General features: G+C 40.6%; 1 protein-coding gene across 2 annotated transcripts in view; it reads right to left on the bottom strand.

Moving 5' to 3' along the window:
• Nucleotides 1-19,443, bottom strand: part of CLIC5 (chloride intracellular channel 5) — a 68,544-nt gene that overhangs the window by 14,925 nt on the left and 34,176 nt on the right. For both annotated transcript variants that reach the window (XM_066545934.1, XM_066545935.1), the window contains exons 2-4: nt 8,444-8,553; nt 7,978-8,103; nt 6,537-6,643 (exon numbers count right to left, since the gene is read on the bottom strand). In XM_066545934.1, coding sequence (XP_066402031.1) covers nt 6,537-6,643; nt 7,978-8,103; nt 8,444-8,553 — 343 coding nt within the window. The remainder of the gene's footprint in view (nt 1-6,536; nt 6,644-7,977; nt 8,104-8,443; nt 8,554-19,443) is intronic.

Raw genomic sequence — 19,443 nt, 5'->3', positions numbered from 1 at the left:
AATATGTATTTGGTACTTTATGTGCCACAAATGTTGCAGAAAAGCTATTTTACATATGTTTTAAAGACTGGGTATTTTTTATATTAGGGCTGGTTTTGTAAAGCTGCCAAGCACTTTAGCTACCATGAGCCCAACATTATTCAGCTCAGGGGGAGTAATAAAAACTTGTTTAAAACGTTCTGAAATAGCTTCTTTTTTTTTTTTTTTTTGTGCTTCAATAGGCCAAAATTAAAGAATCATGGAATCAGCATGGAATAGTGGAATGGCCAGGGCTGGAAGGGACCTTAAAAGTCATCTATTTCCAACCTCCCTGACAGGGACAGGGACACCTTCCACTAGAAGAACTGTCATCCTTACATATTCCATCACTAAGCAAGTCCTTTTCTCTAAAACAATTATAACAGCTCTTTTTAGTCCTTCCTGGTTGTATGACAGAGAAAACTTGGTACTGTCACACCACAGGGCAAATTGTGGCCTGTTCTGGGCCTTGGACTGATGTGGGGTTTGTAGTGGAAAATGGAAATTCTTCAACTAAAGAGAAGGGATAAAAAAAATGTAATGGCAAGTTGACAAACAGACATCACACACATATTTATATTTTCACCTATATATTTCTATGGCACCTTGAAAATCTGTTCAAAAATCATAAAGCGTAATGTTGGTCCCAAATTAGAGTCTGATCCAAGATCCCTGTCACAGGAAACTTTCCATCAATACAAGAGCATTCAAACAGATTTTTAAACTTGCTCTGGCAAACTTAAGAGCAGCTTTGCCAGGAACTTTTCTGGGCACAGGGTGAAGCCTTCAGGCATGGAACAGGTCAGAAGGACCAAAGACTCAGGAGAAGCCATATCACAGCTACAGCAGTATTATGTCTCCTTTGGCTGAGAGAAGCCAGGCTGGAAGGAAGAGGGGTGATTCCCTGTCCTTCCCCACCACGGGTGGAGATGCCCTGGGGACAGATGTTTTGCTCTCCTGCTGCTGGAGCCAGATCACACCACACATGTCAGGATGTCCCAGGCTGCCCCATCACACATCAAGAAGCTCCTACCCCTGGCTCAGGTGCCACAGAGGGTCTGACCATGCAGCTGGTATTACTGTGAATAGTCTAAGCTGGGCTTGGCGTGAACAGATTTTCTGCTTAAGACAAGAGGAACACGATGGCTTCTAGGAAGGATCAGTGTGCACAGTTCAGCCTGTGCACATCCCTGTGCTATGGGTCTGACCCTCTGCTTAGTAGGAGTAACTCCACAGTGTAAAACTGATGTAGGGCAGTGTTAATTGCAGTCCTGTATGTGTGTGTGCATTTCTACTGCATGTGTGCATACACAGAGCACTGAGAGAGACATTTCCCACCTCACGCACCAAACCACAAAGTGTGATGGAGCTACTGAAAGAGGTGAACAGCACTTAATCACATGTGAGTTAATTATTTAAATGCGCTTTTATTTTTGGCCTCTTGATGTAAATCCAAACCAGACAAGCAGAGTCCTCTGGTCAGACTGCTGGAAATTCCTCTGCACAAAATCATGTTGGTGGTCTCCCAGCTCAGCACCTTCTGAGGAGCCCTACAGTGAAATATCCTTCCGTACCACTAATGAATGCGCCCACCCACACTGGAGCTGGTGCCCCCTAAGAACTCAATTCAAGAACAACTTTTTAAACTCCTACATGAAATCAAAGGGCTCATTCTGTGAGCCAAAGAACTCGCAATTTTGGGCGGGACAGTTAATGGGTGGTTACCCCAGGTTGTCCCCTTGGTTTGCAGCACACAGTCTCGCAAGTAAAAATAATAAGCAGGATACTGACTGTGTACACAGCATTCCAATTAATTAGATTTCATCCTCCTCCAATGAATACATAAATTGTTGCTTCCCTGGTGACCATACAGAGCATGAGTGACATGCTCAGCATCAACCAGAGGAACCAAAGTAAACACACAAGACCTCAGTTTACTTTCCTATGCTCAGACAAGACATCCTTCTTGATATTAAACAATCACTAAGCAATCAAAAACTCTCAAATCGGCCATGAAAACTTGAGCAAGAGCATCCAGGAAATAATTTTCAAGACTACTGCACTGAACCCTCCCAAGGGCTCTTGTCCATGTGTGAATGAGCCCTTGCCATTTCAGGCACAAGGGGTGAAGCCTGGTGACAACAGCCAGAGAACTGAATAATCCAGTGGTGCTACTGAAACACAGATCTAATCCCACAATGAGGAGATGACTCCTTCAAACAGGCCTGTTATAAAATTATCAAGTGGCACAGGGGGTGGAAGGAATCGAGTTCTGATTGAACTGACTTGAAATAATAAATGCACACACTTTCTTTAAACACAGCTTGCCACATCCTGAGAATCTGGAATCAATTCCTTCCCTTTCAAGAAGCTTAAAAGTGGTGGGACTTTGATATGGCATGAGCATGTTTGCTTCTGGGCTTACAGCCCTCACCAGCCTGTTCCAAAACTTTCAACGTTTTTATATTATAAGACAGAAAAGTTAGGAAAACAAAGATGGAAAAAAAGAATCAGAAATTCAGGGAACTATTAAATCAGGGCAGCCTTGCTGCCAAATACCTTTGGTAAGTAAATGAATCATGATCAATAACATATTGCCATGTAGACTTGCAGGAGAAGGTTATCACCTGCTTCTGTGCCAGGCAAAAAACATAACTGTGTGTGGCTAATGAAGTACTGCATGAATCCAGAAAAAAAAAATCACAATTTTTCTCTGTAATGCTAAAGCATTTTGACTTCAAAGTAAATTTAACTCATGCAGAAAAAACATAATTTTTTCCATGAAAACTTTGTCAAAATTGATAGGTTACTATGAAACACTTCTCTTTTGACAATGTTACATTTGTAAGAGGAAACTGTCTTGACAGAAAGAACCCTGTTTTGGTAAGGGGATGTTTCCGCCCTGATTGTAAAGCTGCTTGTGCAGAGCTGCTTTATACATTCATATATTTGCCAGCAGAGGGTGTCAGAATCTCAGGAACAGACCTACAAATGTGTCCTTGCATCTGTTCACTCAGCTACAAGGACTCAGACGCACACTAAAACAAGGATTTACCAATCTCTTGTCCTCACTGACTTTTCCACTATCAGGGGGAAAAAAAAGCATTTAGCTATGTAAAGGCTGTGCTAGCAATGCCATCTTGCCAGTGCTCCCAGGCCAGGAAATACCACAGTGACACAGCCAGCAGTGGCATCACCTGAAGTGTGACACTTCTCCATGGCCTTGGCTGCAAACTCTGCTACGAGTGATAGCAGCTTGTTCTTCTCTTTGGTGTGCATCAGATTCCCATCAGTTCTCACATCCAGTACCCTCACACTGCACAAATATCATTAATTATCCCAACCACTTCATGAAACTTTTCCACAGAGCTGTAAGAGCCCCAGGCTGGGGTGAGAGCTCACGTTGCACACACCACGACACCTGTCCTAAACCAGTACCCTACAAGGAATGGTCACACATAATGACACCTAACCCACACTTCTCACAGCCAGAGACAGGCTGATGCCACAAATGCCCAGCCTGATATCCCACACATTATTGAATTCACTTCCCTGACTCCTGAGTTAAGAGAACATAATTTAAACAACTTGATGTTTGGTGCTTTAACCACCTTGCTGTCCTGCCCCCCATCCCCTAGCCTCTATTGCCAATTAAAAGAAATTAAAACTATTGTTTATATAGCAATGTGGGTTCTATAATCTATTTTTAATTCACTAACAAATCTTCTTCTATTTGTGTTTTGATCATGTGCAACTGATGTTCCAGTCACTGGTGTGGCTTTCCAAATTAACACAAGCACTGGAATCAGCTGGAGCTAGGAACAGATACAGAGGATGACTATGAGACACATATAACCTTTATCTCAGAGCTGGGAGCTACAAAAAACATTTATGATAACCACAAACAGCAATCTCTGTTCTTTTTGGATCTCACCTGCTCATGTGGAGACAGGGAAAAGGACTTCACCTAAGTAATTATATTTTATGTTTATAAAATGTGGGGTTTTTTGTCACAGAACTATATACAACTACTTCTGCTGTTATATAGGATAAATAAAAATATAATATAATAATATTAAGATAAATAGAAGATATAATACAATACCAATATAATGTTACAATACATTAAAATGAATGTATAAAATTTATTTAACATATAAATAGAATAGACTATAATATTAATACAATATAAAAACTATTTACTTCAATAGAAAGCCTCAAGCTGTACTAGGGGAAGGCCTGGCTGGACATCAAGAAGAATTTAGTCAGTGAGAGAGCTGTTAAGCATTGGAATGGGCTTTCCAGGCAGGTGCTGGAGTCACCATCCCTGGAAGAATTCAAGAAGTGACTGGATGTGGCATTCAGTGCTATGGTTTAATTGACAGGGTCATGATCAAAGGCTGGACTTGATGATTTCAGGGTCTTTTCTAGATTCCAGATTTCCAGACTCCAGGTCTTTTGGGATTCTGTGATTCTATCCTATTATTTTAAATAATGCTGTAAAATGATACACACCAGATGAGAACTAGAGCCCCAGATCCCTTTTGAATCAGTGTTGCAATTTTACAAAAAAATTATTAAATACAAATCAAAAATAAATAGGTTCATTAGGAAATATGTACACAGTGTTGCTCTCCTTTCCTCTTTGCACAGTCTTTTTACTGCTCAAGAAATGTAAGACAGCTACTTTATGACTAACTCATTCTCCTCCATCCAAACCAGCCTTCAAAAAAACTGCTGTTGTTCAGATGAACCAGGCAGAAGGTGAATAAAACATCCCTGGGATTAGGGAGAAACTATTCTTCCTTAGCCCTTGAAAACTGACAGTCAATTACTCAGCTGAAATTGAGGTCTGCACTGACAGTCCCAGGGACCTTACTTCATTGACAGAAAGAACATAGTTATAGATAGAAAGATCCAGCTCCACTCTGCCCATGTCTGCTTTATTCTCCTTGCAGTGCAGCACTCCAGCTGTAATAAAATTAGGCTAAAAGCTTTTCTCTACTTTGAAGAGGAAAGTTGAGCATCAGTACATGCAGAGACTGCAGTGTCTGGATAGGACAGGAGCAGGAACCAGCTAACAAAAATGGAGTGAGGATGTTTGCAGGGAGCAAAGATTGTGTCTCTCCTGCAGCTTAAAAGCTCTGGTCTCTAAAACTTTGGTGTGCTTAATTGTCATTTAAAAGAGTACCTAAACCAAGAGTTTGTTATGCAGAACTAGGGAAAGCTCTCTTTAATCATAATGCAGCTTCTGAAAATGTGGAGTGCCTTGTGGGGTTAGCGTCCTTATCTCACCATAGTGGGTATCAGACCTTGAATTGCAGCTTTGCTTATGGACAGATGCAGACACCTCTAGGACAACCATTTATTCCTGGCTGGAGATGCCAGCCCTTGTGAGCCCAGGGATTTGAATATTGCAGCCACTGGAAGCAAGAGTTGGGACTGTGCATGTGGGGTAGCACAGCTGAAGATTTACAGTTGCACAGCAGACCATAAAACTTCTTTGTAAATGGCCAGAATATTTTACTTTCATTGTTACATCCATTTAGTCTAACTCTTAATTTATCTTCCTTTTACAACTTCCTATAAAGGTTAGCTGAGCATCCCATTAGCATTAGACAAAAAAGTTTTTAGCATCACTGAGAAGCGAAGCACTATAATTATTTCCTTCTGTTAACAACACAAATATATTACAGAGGAGATAGTTATCTGACATAAATCATCATTTACCCACTTTTATCTCATGGGTCAGCCCCAGGCAATGAAATAAAATTGCACAGATGAAATGTGTGGCAGAGCTGGAACCTGCAAAATTTGGTGTTTTCTGAATGATATAAGCCCATGGTATTCAACATGCCTTATGTCTCTGAGAAAGCAATAATACAAGGGAGGAGGTACATCAGTGAATGAGTGCAAATATTGTACTAGATCATCTCAAGGGATAGGATGTGTAAATCCACAGCTTTATGGAGCAACAGGAGCTCAGACCCGCTGGAGTTTTGCCTCTCTGAGGGGAAAGGAATGCGGAGGAGAACAGCAATTTCATTAAGACAGTGTGGGATGCATATAAATATGAATGGCATCTGGCTTTTGGGGGACTCTTTCTTTTCATAAACAAATGTGAGGGAAAATCTGGAGCTTACAGAGTGCAATACACACTCCTCTAAGCAGTGCTGGGGCAGAGGAGGAAGTAGCACAGGCCAGTCTCTTCAGTAAGCAGTTAGGGAGCCTGTTCTGGTGAGGGAGCTGGGCTGTATGGACAGGAGTCATGCCATAGCTGTTGGTAAAGAGCCTACCAAACACTCTGAGGCTCTTTTATTTACTACTACAGATGTAGTTAATTCAACTGTGGACATGTGAGTTGAGTCCACCTAACCAACCACCTCAAGCTGTTCAGCAGCAGTGCCTGATGTCATCTGAACACAGTTTACAAAAAAAAAAAAGATGAGAGAATGGCAAAATTCTTCCATTTCTAAGCACACAAACTCCCTGGCACATTTGGCAATGGTAATACTCACCAGCATTATCCTGCTGCTTGGTGTTTTTGATGTATGCAGAAAATTTGGAAAAGATATCAATTCCAGCAGTGTTTGATTCCCGGTGCTTAGCAGCCAGCTTGGGGTACCTGGACAGGAAAAAGCAGTGGGGAGAGCAACATCCTGTTACCAGCATCACAGCCATGGCTACAAATATAATTTACAAGAAGAGAGAAAACCCTCCTGTGTGAAGAACTGTAATTAACACTCATTATCTCAAAACAACAGCTTGGCAAGACCCTCTCAACCCTATCTGTTATCTGTCTGTGGAGGCAGGCATGTGGGGAGCTACACAGGGATGGTGTCAAGACAAAGGTAATTGCACTCGTGCTTTAGGTAACCACAATCCAAAATCAGCCTGAAATCAGAAGGAAACATAAATTTCCAGAAAGGTGCAGGGGAGTTTGGCAGCCAGATCTCTCCATTATGAATGGCAGCCATGTCTAATCCTCTACTCTGAAAATGTACTCCAGGATGCAATAGCAAAGGGTGTTAGGATTAACCATGTGAAGGAACATAAATGTTCCAGTCTCCACATCGCTTTTTACAGACATTTAGTGAAAAGGAATATATTGATTTGAAAGATAAACACAAATTAATGACTCCTACTGACTTCAGTGGTCTTGGAGCAGAGTATAGAAAATTTAAATGCCGGATCTCTTGCCTCAGGACTGGCCTATAGCTGCTGATTCACTTGGAGGTAAAATGCTCCATAAGGAACCAAGCCAAATTTGATGGATTCATAGATTCTAAGGTCCAACTCACAAGCCAACTATTTATTTTTTCCATTATCCTTGTATTAACTCCAAAATGTTTGACTTAGTAAGGCATATCTGGTAAATCTAAACCTTTCATTGGTACTTTTTTCATACTGAAAAAATCTGGGCCTTATTCCTGACCTGAATTAGTTTAGTTATAGTTTCCAGTTATGGGCTCTTGTCATTTCTTGACTAGAATAATGAGCACTTTTCTGCCTCCCGAGCCTGTCGTCCTCTGTAATCAGTTGCCCTTCCAACCTTCCTAACACACCATACAGCTCAGAAACCTCTAGTTGTTCACTGTAAAATGCTTTTCCTGGCACAGATATTTTGTGTGGCAATTCTCAGCATCTATTCCAAGTTATTTTTAGCTTTGCAAAATGTGGCCACCAGACCCCTACAATTTTTTTCTAGTACTGATCTCCTTAATTCTGCATACAAGGGCATCCTGAAATGTGTACAGAGAAAACATTCTGCAGTTATTAGTCACATAAGTAACCTTCACACATGGAAGTCATCTCACTGAAGCCAGCAAGTTTCATAAATAAATATTACTCCTGTAAGTAAAGGTTGTAGGAAGGAGTGCTTTTTAGGAACTCTTCTTAGGACATCTTTCATTCCTAGGAAATGGAATATTGACTGAAAAAAATATCTGAAGGTCTTACTTTGGAGGTGCAAGAATCTCTTCCAAGAATTCCTCAATCTTGTTAACATCTGTCTTGACTTCTCCATTAAATGTCAGGAAAGGTGGGTGGGTCCCAGGAGCCAGATTGTGCAGGTCAGCTGGCTTTCTGCAAGCAGAGAAAAAGTCATGAAATCACTAATCTTTATGGTCGGGTAGTTGCACAGATATTTATAGTTCCTACAAAATCAGTCTGCCTTTTTTTTTTCCTCTCCAGTAATTTGTGGTTGGAAGACTTTGAAACTACCCCAAGCACCCTGTTTAATATAAAAACATTCCACAAGTGAGAAAAAAAATAAAAACAACAGCCAAACCTGAATCCCAACTATTTTGTTGTGCACCACAGGCTCTCTAGGCCAGATAAAAATCTGATTTAACTTGGAGGGGTCTTTCTATAGTGGAAACACTAGGTCATACACCTATTTTCAATTAAACAGAACAATTTTTACCTTTTCAGATCAACAGTGGTGACATTGAACACAACTCCTTTGAGCCACAGGATCATGAAGAGACGCTGGGAGAATGGGCAGTTCCCAATGCTTTCTCCATCTATACCAGCCTGGGAAGGGGAAAGGAAAAATGGATTTCAGATTTGTTACTCATTTACCTCCCTCAAGACCGAAAATTGAATGGTGAAAGAAAAATGAGCATTTTAAAAATAACCAGCAGTGCCTGTTATTTAATACAGTTTATCATCAACACAAGAATGGAGTTATTGCAGGATTCCGCCCTTGTCAGGAGCTCAAGGATGCAACATGGAGCCTCTCCTGAGGACATCCCTAAGGAGATGCGCCCCTTGCTGATGGCAAGCAACATCCAGGGTGCTCTTTCAACTACTCTCATCCCTACAGGACTGCCTGTCTCATGGACAGGATGGACACACATTTCTGCTTTATTTAAGTCTGTAGACCGCAGTTTATATCAGCTCAGTATCTGCTTCACTGTTTTACTGTCTAAAACGTGTACTTTAGAGTTAAACCTAAAAACTCTGGACATTGAGTTCACTCTTGTTCATGGAGTTCATTCTTGTTCACATCAACAACTGCCTCAGACACAAACAGCAAGGTCCAGACAGAAATGTCCATCTGAATCCTTCTGAGGTTCAAGGCAGGCTTCAGCCACCACATTCAGTCTGTTCCTATCTCTAGTATCTAATGAATTGCCTACAAACCACTACACAACAACACAAAACTGCTAGTGTTAGCATTGAGGAACAGCCTATTTTTTCCTCTAAAAATTTATGGTCCTTAGCCATGCAAATTCTAACTTTGAGCCACGGAGGGATACAAATAACAGCAGCTGAACTGAGCCAAAGCTGTGGCCAAGGACAACATCCTTCTACAATAATCATGCTTGTGGCCAAAGCTTTCAGGACGATAATTGTTTTGATAGATTTCCATTTTAATTTGTGGTACCATTGTGTTTAAAAGATTCTTATAATCCTGGTGAAGCAACCAACCTTCCGTTGTTGACTCACATGGATTGCATAAGTGCATTTTAAGCACAGTGTGTGTCTGAAAATGGCTGATGAAAGAGCTAAGCAGATAAATGTCCTTTTCCTTTGGAGACAATATTACTTATTATAATTATAATCATTACATTACTTGGTTGGCTGTCATAAATTTTCTTTTATTAATATTCAAGCTGTGAGGTAGCATTTCTCTGTCTTAAAGAATGAACCCCTTCTAATTATTGCAGCTCTGTGAAACATCTTGAGACATGTCCACTTGGTACAAATTCAGGCCTTGCCTGTGAAATGTTCAGCCAAAAGATTTTCTTGTGAACATCAAGAGTCTTTCTCATGTTTGAATGCAACTTTTTACAGTTCTGGATTTAAAAACAAATTCCACATTTCCTGTCACCAAACTATGTGGAGAGTGTGAATTCAAGGCTTGGAGAGAACCTGACATGAATTCAGAGCTATGTAAAGAGATTTGATCTGGGTTCAGATTCAGTTTCAAGCACTCAGAATCTAGAGGTACTTGATTATAGGGGGGAACAGTCTGGCTTCAGTTTTACTTGGAAAATTATGGATCTGCAATATGTCTGGTACATGGCATATGCAAGGATCAACAATGTGGGTGAAAGAGTGGTAAAGCATGAGAATGAGTAAGAAAGGATGCATTTCCCATCTATCTGAGGTGAGAGTAGTCCGGTTTTGCGAAATGTCATGGATTTAATCATTAGGTCTGTTCTGGAAATTTCATGGCAACAGCAACAATGTCACCGTGGGAATACCAGGGACCACCATAGTGCATGCCATACTTACTACAAAATCACATTTTCTGATTTGGATTTTGGTTGTTAAACCGTTGCCAGGAGCTTTTGACTTCTTACCCTTCCGGAAAAGAGGCAAACGCCTGGGAGAAAACAGCAATATGACACCAAAATTCCCCTTGATTTTTTCACCATCTTATTCATAAATCACAATTTCATCTTCTTCAGGAAAGACACAGGAACACAATTTCCCTGGTCTCTGCATTTGTTTATTCTCATGCAAAGATAAAGGATTATCCAGACTTGCATCTTATATGTTCTCTGTCCTTCAAGGGAATGGTGAAAAACCATCTCCAGACCAGAGGACTAAAGGAGGGACAAAGCAGCTGAATCACACAATCATAGAATCAGCTGAGTCACAGAATCAGCTGAATCACAGAATCACACAATCTGCTGAGTTGAAAGGGACCCACAAGGATCACTGAGTCCAACTCTTAGCAAAGGACATCCCCAAGAGTTACACCATGTGCCTGGAAGAATGATAATGACAGGGGAGAAACAGAAATGATGTGTTGTGTGGGGCTAAGGGATGTAGAAGTCATAGAAAAAAAGTCATAGAAAAAGTTGTGAAATCTGGAAGAAATAAGATTGATTTGGTGATCAAAAATAAAATCATTTGTGTAGGTCAAATGAGGCCTCCAACACTCCCAATGGTCAAAATTCCTTCTCAACACTTCCAAAGCAATGGGAAACATTTATTGCCAGAGACAGATTGGGAATAGGCAGAGGAAATTTCAAAAACAAAAGATAAACTAAAGAAAAAGTACAGTATGATCTCTGTTCAAAGCTCTGGGATCTGGAAGCCCGGCTCATGATTTGGGTGGAGATTGACTCATGGGTTTTGATCTCATGTGACTGGCATAACTGAAAATGCTACCACAAATCACAAGGCAAACTGGTGACAGAGGAGGGAACAGAATCAAAATCTCCCTAGCAACACAACTTATCTATTATATTCAGCTCTTTTTCTGTGGAAATTATAGGCAAGGCACTCTTGGTTTTGTGAATCCTTTCTCATTGCCTCTAACAGCAGTCAGTAATTCAACGTTCAGCACTCATAAAGAGCAAAACCTTAGTAGGTAACAACTTCAAAGGCTTATCAGAGTGTTTTGAGATCCCTTGTGAAGTCTATTAACTACCAGGAGGAGATGAGAAAGGAAACTTGCCAGGCTTAGTCACTCTGAGGTTCAAAGAAACAAAGCTTTCTTAAAGCACTCCAGTAGCGCCTAAATGAAAATCTGTTACATATTTGTCCAAGAGTAAGGGCTCAGAAAGGCAGGAATTAAATAATACCATCATCAAGATCAAGAACTCAAGCAGTGGATGGAAAGAAAGGAACATATAATTGACAAGCTGGAGAACCACCATTAATCCCGCTGTTTTTCACAAAAGCTTTCTCATGCAGCTTCCCTGAAACACAGTAAAAGTGATGAAGCACTTATAAAATGGAGCAAGTTGGTGACATATGCACTCTCCCTGCCAGTAATATTGGATATTTCTGATACAATGATTGCAACTAAGGACAGGCTGACAATTCTGAATAAAAGACTGCAGCTAGGGACAGATTTGAGGCTTTGTGGGCACTAGGATAAAGAAGATAGAGTTGTTAAAGTGCACTCCCAACTGAGAAGAGCCTCACCTGAAAAGGCAAATTCCCATAGTGACCATGGAAAAGTAAAATAGATTTGAGGATTTGCTGGGTGAGACTCTTTGGCCAACCACTACTCACTCCACTGAAGTTTAACTGAGGTGCCCAAGGGAAGGTCTCCTGTGAGAGCAAGGCCAAGATGCACATCTGAAAGATGAATCTGTCCACCTTTCACTTTGACTGCATCCACTGAGTGCCTTAGTTTTAAGTGGGATGAATGTGGACCCCAGCAACAGAAAAGTCTGGAGTTTGCGGAGAGAGAATTTCTAGAGATTTATGTTTCTCCATCTTGGAAACAGCACTTTCTGCTCCCATTGCTTTCCACAAACACAATTTTATTAGTTTACCTACTCAAAAAGTATGCTTTTCTACTTAGTCTCCAGCTGTTTCTGTCCTTCACACTAAGCAATGCAAGGTCCTGCCCTGGAACTCAGTACAACCACATCAGGAAAAGCCTCCTGTCAGACCAGCTGCTTCTCTCTATCTGAGTAATGGCAAGAATGAACAACATGTTCTCCTTTATTAATTATAAGGGGCTCCCCCTTAAACAGTTCAGCTATTTTTAGTGAATTACTTAAACCTTAAAAACATTTGTGTGCATGCGTGGGGGCTGCATGAACTCATTATCAATTAACAAAATTTAGGTGGTTTCAGGAGGGAGAAAAAAATAGTCTTAGTGATTTTATGAACTTGTGTCAAGTATTTCTGTGAAGTCATGGCAGTATCAAAAGCCTCCAACCACTGCACAGCACAGCTGATCAATGTGAACAAGGAGCTCTTCTCAAGTTCAAGCTAATACTTTGCTATAAATGAAATAACTGGAATAAATTTCCTCACATATTCCAAAAAATACACCAACTGGTACATGCAATACACAGAGACAACTGTATATTATTTTAACTAACCTTAAGGGAGGAAAAAAAGACAAGTTCCAGTTTTTCCCAAAATACAGAACTTCAAAGAAATACACCATCATTAATAATGACTAAGCATCTAGCTTAAAAATGGCAGCACTGGAAAGAATTGCATATGGCAAAGCACTGTGGTTTTTCCAGGCAAATAATGTATTTGGGTTTATCTATCCCCCTTCTCCTTTCATTTTTCACTGCATTGAGGTCACTCTACACGTGGTCCAGGGGCCTGTTAGACTGTGGGGTAAAGCAAGGAGATATTTTTGATTGCATTAAAACACTTTTTTTTTTTTTAAAGGATTTTAACAAGTTAACAAAAACAAGCAGGCTAATTCACCTAAATGTTTCCCAGTAAAGATTAAGGAGGGATTTGATTTCATCATCCCTACAATCAAACTCAAGGCTCACATTACACATGGTTACATCCTCTCTGTTTTAAAACTGGGAAAGCTCCTGCCTTTTGACACTTACTCTCCTTACGCCCAGAATCCAAATGGGAAGTGAAAATCCTAATGGAAACGCAAAGCTGGCCAGGAAATATCCTATTTATTGTGCAATTAAGGAAAAAAAATCTGTCTTAGTAATTATACCACACACAGAATAGCACAAATCTCCATTGTAGGGAAAAAAACATGGGTTGCAACATGAGATCAGACATGCCAAGGTATTGCTTTAGTAAGGGTTTTTTTTTTTTTTTCCATTTTCTTGTCTTTTTTTTCCTCCCCATCCAAATGCAAAAGCCAGTGAGCTTTTTGGAGTGCCACCAACCAAGAGGCAAGCTAAGAACTGTACATTCATAGAGCAGCACTGGTAGGTCTTAGGTAAGAAGTAAATCTTGTCTCACAAGCCCTGTGTATCACAGAACACTCTTGTTGACTGTGGCTCTGATTCAGGAAAGCATTTAAGCATGTGCTGAAATACATCCCAATTCAGAGGAAGTATATGTTTGACTTTAAGCATGTTCTTAAGTCCTGTTGATTTCAATAGGACTTAAGCACATACTTAAGTACTTTCCTGAACAGGGGCCTATAAAAACAAGAATAAATTTGCTGTACAGCATTTCAACTTCATTGGACTTTTCCCGAGATTTCGTTTTGCTAGGAGAAGCTGTGGGCAGCAGCCTTCCAAAGGAGGGCAAGATAGAGCAGGAATATGTCCCTAAGCACACACACATGGAAATGGACCATGTGCATATATGTCAAACAAAAATAGAGCCTTGCCTGAAGGGCTGTCAGGGTAGTAAGAAAACAAAAATGAAGTGGTGAGACTCTAGCCAGCTCCCCAAAAGCCAGCCAAAATGCTGTCCAAGCTTGGCATTACATACAGGCATATATTTCAGATGCACATAAGCTGAACTGGTCTGTGCTGCTGGCCAATTTGAGGGGAGCTGGCTTCTCACACTGGGTTCCAAGCAGCTGAGCAGGGCTGAGCATCTCCAAGGAGCTGCCACTGCTCTCTCAGATCCCTGCAGCTTTGGAAGAGATGCATTTGTACTCTTGAGATGTTCAGGACTTTCAGGAGATGGAATTGCAGGTTGGAGACCCCATGGACATCATGCAGTTAGGACATGACAAATACTATCTATAGGTTTGGTAAATCATGATTTTTTCAACTTTTTATATCCACATGAGGGGCAGCATGGACAGGAAGGGATCAGTCCTATAGGTTGGCTTCTTCTAGAGAATCTTTTCGTTATGGTTTAGGATATTCACAGTTAAAGATCAGATTCATCTGCCACATCAGGTGAGGTCCTGCTAGCAGAGCAGCTGCATGCACAGGGATCAACCTGCACAAATAGGTCCCAGTTGCCTCAAGGGCTTTGTTGGAGTCACTGGCCACTGTATTTGCTCTTGCATGAAATAATTTTTGCTCTGAAATAAAGCTTGTGATGTCTGAGAACTCCAATCAGTCATGTGCAGTTTAGACTTGGAAAACTACAGGCTAGACATGGGTGAATGGTCTGATCACATGGAAAGAATTCCATGCTATTCCATCACCTCTTCTGCTTGCTTTTAAAGTTCCATGACTTGACAAATATCAGTGGAGTAGAAGAGCACAGTCTGACACCCTAGAACATGATATTATTTTCATTTCATTTATATTTGTAGAGTTGTTACTTAGCTTTGCATATGGTCAACCTAATGAGAATTTAATATTAGATAATCAGAAGTAGTGGGAACTATAACAAAACTTCCTACACCAAATATATATATATATATATATATATATATATATATATATATATATATATGCAAAAAGTTTGGTACCAATTTTTTTTTTCTAAGAGAACATATTCCAGCCTGCTCTGCTGTGAGGAACTTCTGAACACCAAGACTGACTTTCAGAGGGTGACATATAAAGGAAAAGCCCCCAGAAGAGTGAGAGTCATTAAGTAACACCAGCAGTACTGTAGAAAGAAATCACATAGAGCCTGTATTTATATTCTTTTAATGTCAGCAAAATACAAGCTAAAGGATGGGTGCTAAAGGCAGGCTGACATTTTCAGAGTGGCTAACAGTTTTAGAACTTGTGAGACAATTTGAAGGCAGCTGACTTCTCACAAGTATCAACTCTCTACACTTGGCAAATCATGCCACAAGCAACCCAAAATGAAAAGCTGATTTTAAAAGCCTCAGTAAGAGGAAAGTATCACTGACTGTGAGTTTCTTGAGCAACTACACAAAAAATTCAGAGTGTTCAAAAATAAAATCTCCATTGGAAGAATATTATTTGAGGAGCTCACTTGGAATTTGACAAATACTGATGGAGATGCATGAAAGCTTTGGTCATATCACCTTGAGGAATATACCTGGAGTTGTGGTCTTTGGCCAGCCCCCAGGGATGGGAAAGGTGCTGGGACCACACAAACCTGGGAGGTCACAACATGCAGGACTCTCAGGGCTCCTGGCTGCCCAGCAGCCCACCCAGCAGACAAAATTTCCTTCTAAAATTCCTATTGCAGTTTCCCTCCCCACAGAAAACTCACCACAGCCTCTGTTCACTAATGCTGTGAGTGTTTTAAAATGGGGTTTTTAGACTTAGCACAATTTAGAGCAAAATCTTGAAATTCTTCATAACCAAAAATGGCCATTCTTGTCATTGCAGATTGTGCACAAAGTTCCTGTGTTTCAGAACTTACTGGACTGAAAATACAGGTGTTTCATTCTTGGCTTGATGGACAAACAACAATCATCCTTTACACTTCTTCCTGAGCCTTTTCCAACTTAATAAAGCAACTGTGCTCCCATCACTCACAAGGATCCTGGCACAGGATCCTGGGTACCCACACCAGCCAGTGGATGCAACCTCAGGAAACAGCTTTTAAAAGCTTTGCTTTTTGGGAACCCATCAATAATTCACTGTGCATGAGACATCACAGGAACAAGAAAATAACTCAAGAAATGTCAGCTATATAAGTTTAACATATAGAAAGATACTGGGAAAATGAGTAACAGTAACTCACAAGGGAATGTGGAAATCTAAAGTTGCTAAGAAAAGACAATATGGACATATCAGGAACAAATAACATTAATTAACCCAAGTACATTTTGTTCTCTGCCAGGTTTCCCAGCACATTGGGTAGGAAAGAAGAAGCAGGTACCTAGAGCTGACCTCTGTAAGGTTTATGACATCAAATCCAGACCATATTTTCATTAACAAAATAGGAAAACAAGACCTGTATGAAACCTCTGCAAAGTGCTTGTACAAGTAGTTGAAAAGATACTTATAGAGCAGCAATAATCAAGTTTTCTGTTAGCACATAAACATGTAACAAATAGAGGTACCATAAAGGTCTGTGACAAGATGAGTCATATTTAATGTTTCCATTAGCAAAATGGAGGAAGGAACACACAGAACCTTACAAAATTTCCTGGCAACAACAAGCACAGAGAGGTTACTGGGATTTCCCAGGAGAGGAGTAGACTCAAAGTGATGCTAAAAAGTTAGAACAAAGTGTCTGAAATCACTTAAATGAAATTCAGCAAAACAAGCTTCAAGGTGTAAGATGTCAGAAAAACAAACTGTGATGTACAAAATGCAGGATGGGGAATACTGGTGAGGGAAAAGTGAAGGAGGTTTTACGTAAATCACAACGTGAATCATCTCTCTGTGCCTCTGCAGGAAACAGCAACAAGTTAATGAGAAGTACACGTGTTGCTCTACTACAACATAACAGTCTCCTCAAGCATGCATAAGACTGCTTCACAAAGAGCATGATGATCCATTGTTGTTCATGCCCACAGAGGATGGGATTAAGTATTTTGCTCAATTTGCAACACCAAAGATTTAGGAGGGGAAAAAAACTAGTGTAATTATAGGACTAATGAAACACAAAGCAGGCTTTCTAAGGAGATTGTGTAATCTGCATCACACTAGTAGAGGCTTTGAAGAAAACCAAAAGAAGCTGGTAAAACTGGTCTTGATTTATTTCATCTTGCTGCAGAGCAAAGAGGGGGCATAGAATGTTTTAAAAACCCTTTTTAACAGTATATATTAGTGACTCTGACAATAAAGCTGCTCCTGCTGCCAGTGCTGGATGCTTGGTGGCACAGACTTTTGTCTCCCTCTGACCTGCACAGGATGAAGTCTGGCCCCAGTGAAATCAATGCCCACGACTTTGACAGTACCAGAATTTCACTCAGAGGTTTCATGGCCAGAGGGGACAATTATCATAATCTTTCCTGACCTTTTTGCATCATACAAACACTGATTTTGCTCAGCCTGTAGCCAACATTCTGTGGCTGAACTATAACATATGTTTTGGAAGGGTTTCTGGGAGAGGCACAGGCCTGACATAGAGTGGTAGTAAAATCCCCTCTAGCGTTGCCTGTTTGCATTGCAGGGAGCAGCTCCTGCTCCCAAGGAAGCCAACATCCCTTTTCTGGGGTTTTCCAAAAGGTACCTAACTTGTCACATCAGTTCTACATGCAATCTTTTTTCCTTATCTATCAGTTCCATTTATGCACCTGGGTTCAAGTACTGGAAGGAACCTTAGTGACAGGATTTGGGCAGTCAGGACACAGCAGCATTCAGAAAATTCTCATGATTTTGTAAAATTCAATAGAGATGCTGAAGCGCCAGCTACTCTTGGTTGTTTTGGATACAATGGTGTATCTCCCAGGAAGAAGTAAGGGCTTTGAACAAGGAAGTCACAAATCCGTTTTATTAAGATAAATACTTAGAATCATAGTGGTTTGGGTTGGAAGGGACCTTAAAGATCATCTATTCCCAAGCCCTCTGCCATGGGCAGGGATACCTTCCACCAGACCGGGCTGCTCCAAGTGCCACCCACCCTGGACACTTTCAGAGATGGGGCAGCCACAGCTTCTCTGGGCACCCCGTGCCAGAGCCTCACCACCCTCACTGGGAAGAATTTCTTCCTAATATCCAATCTAAATCTCCTCTCTTTCAGTTTGATGCCATTTCCCCTTGTCCTGTTACTCTAGGCTCTTGTATATGTGTTCTCTCCATCTTTCTCGTTGGCTCCCTTCAGGCACTGGAAGGATCTTGTCCTGCAAGATTTTGATACCAGTGCCTGTTCAGCTCTGCATATCCATAATGCAGCTCCTTCATTTTGGAAGCTCAAGCCTGCAGGATCTTGTTGGGGTTTTTGCCTTTAGGTGCCACACCCACTGATGGGTTATATTCTAATGGAGTAGGTGGTGGATGCCCCATCCCTGGAAATGTTCAAGGTCAGGCTGGACAAGGCTCTCAGCAAACTGATCTAGTTAAAGGTGTTCCTAATTACTGGAGGAGAATCAAACTAGATGACCTTTAAAATGTCCCTTCCAACTCATAAAATTACATGATTCAGTGATAATGTACCATATCTAATTCCATAACAGTCAGTATTCACACAAAATATTCCCACTACATTTTCCACTGACTTCAGTGAAAGCAGAGTCATACTTTGGATTCACTAGTTTCTTCCTAATAAATGATTAAAACCACAAGTGCTCTGAGGAAAGAATTTGTGAATAACTCTTATTTAGCTATTCACAAAGCACCAATTTTAATATTTTCAGATATTGATGATTCTATATCCTGAGAGCTAATTAGATACCAAAAAAATCATTTCCCCCTGGGGAAGCTGCTGAAAATAAAATGAGAGATAGATCAGTGCCAAAAGGTGTCATAGGCAATGCAAATTCTAGCCAAATTATTCCTGTTTCTAGTGGAGATCAGGTGCAAATCAGGTGTTTCTCCAAAACAAGACTTGTGCAGAGTTCCCATTACAGTACCAGAATCCTACATGCATTTTTTCTTGTAAGAATTAAATCTGGCACATCTGGAATTTGGATGTCTGTTAAAAATGTCTGAGCCAGGGGTAGTAATCTGGCCACACAGCATATTCTGCAAATGTTGGTGAATAGCAGCCACATTTCCATGCCTCTAAGCAGCATATCAGACTAACAAATAATAACAGCAGCCAGGTGCTGAAAGTCAATGCTGAACCTGAAATAAGATCCAGGGCTGAATTATTTATTGAAATTCCATGACTTTATTTGCAGTCTTAGGAAAGAGAGTCACTTGCAGGCACTGCAAATAAAGGTCTGGATGGTGGGTGTTGCTGATAAGTGCATTTACCATACCAGCTGATCCCATAAAGTGT

The sequence above is a fragment of the Molothrus aeneus genome, chromosome 3 (assembly GCF_037042795.1).
Source record: "Molothrus aeneus isolate 106 chromosome 3, BPBGC_Maene_1.0, whole genome shotgun sequence".
NCBI classification, from domain to species: Eukaryota; Metazoa; Chordata; class Aves; order Passeriformes; family Icteridae; genus Molothrus; species Molothrus aeneus.
The sequence above is the reverse complement of the archived record's forward strand: the minus strand, read 5'-3'. Positions and strand labels throughout refer to the sequence as shown.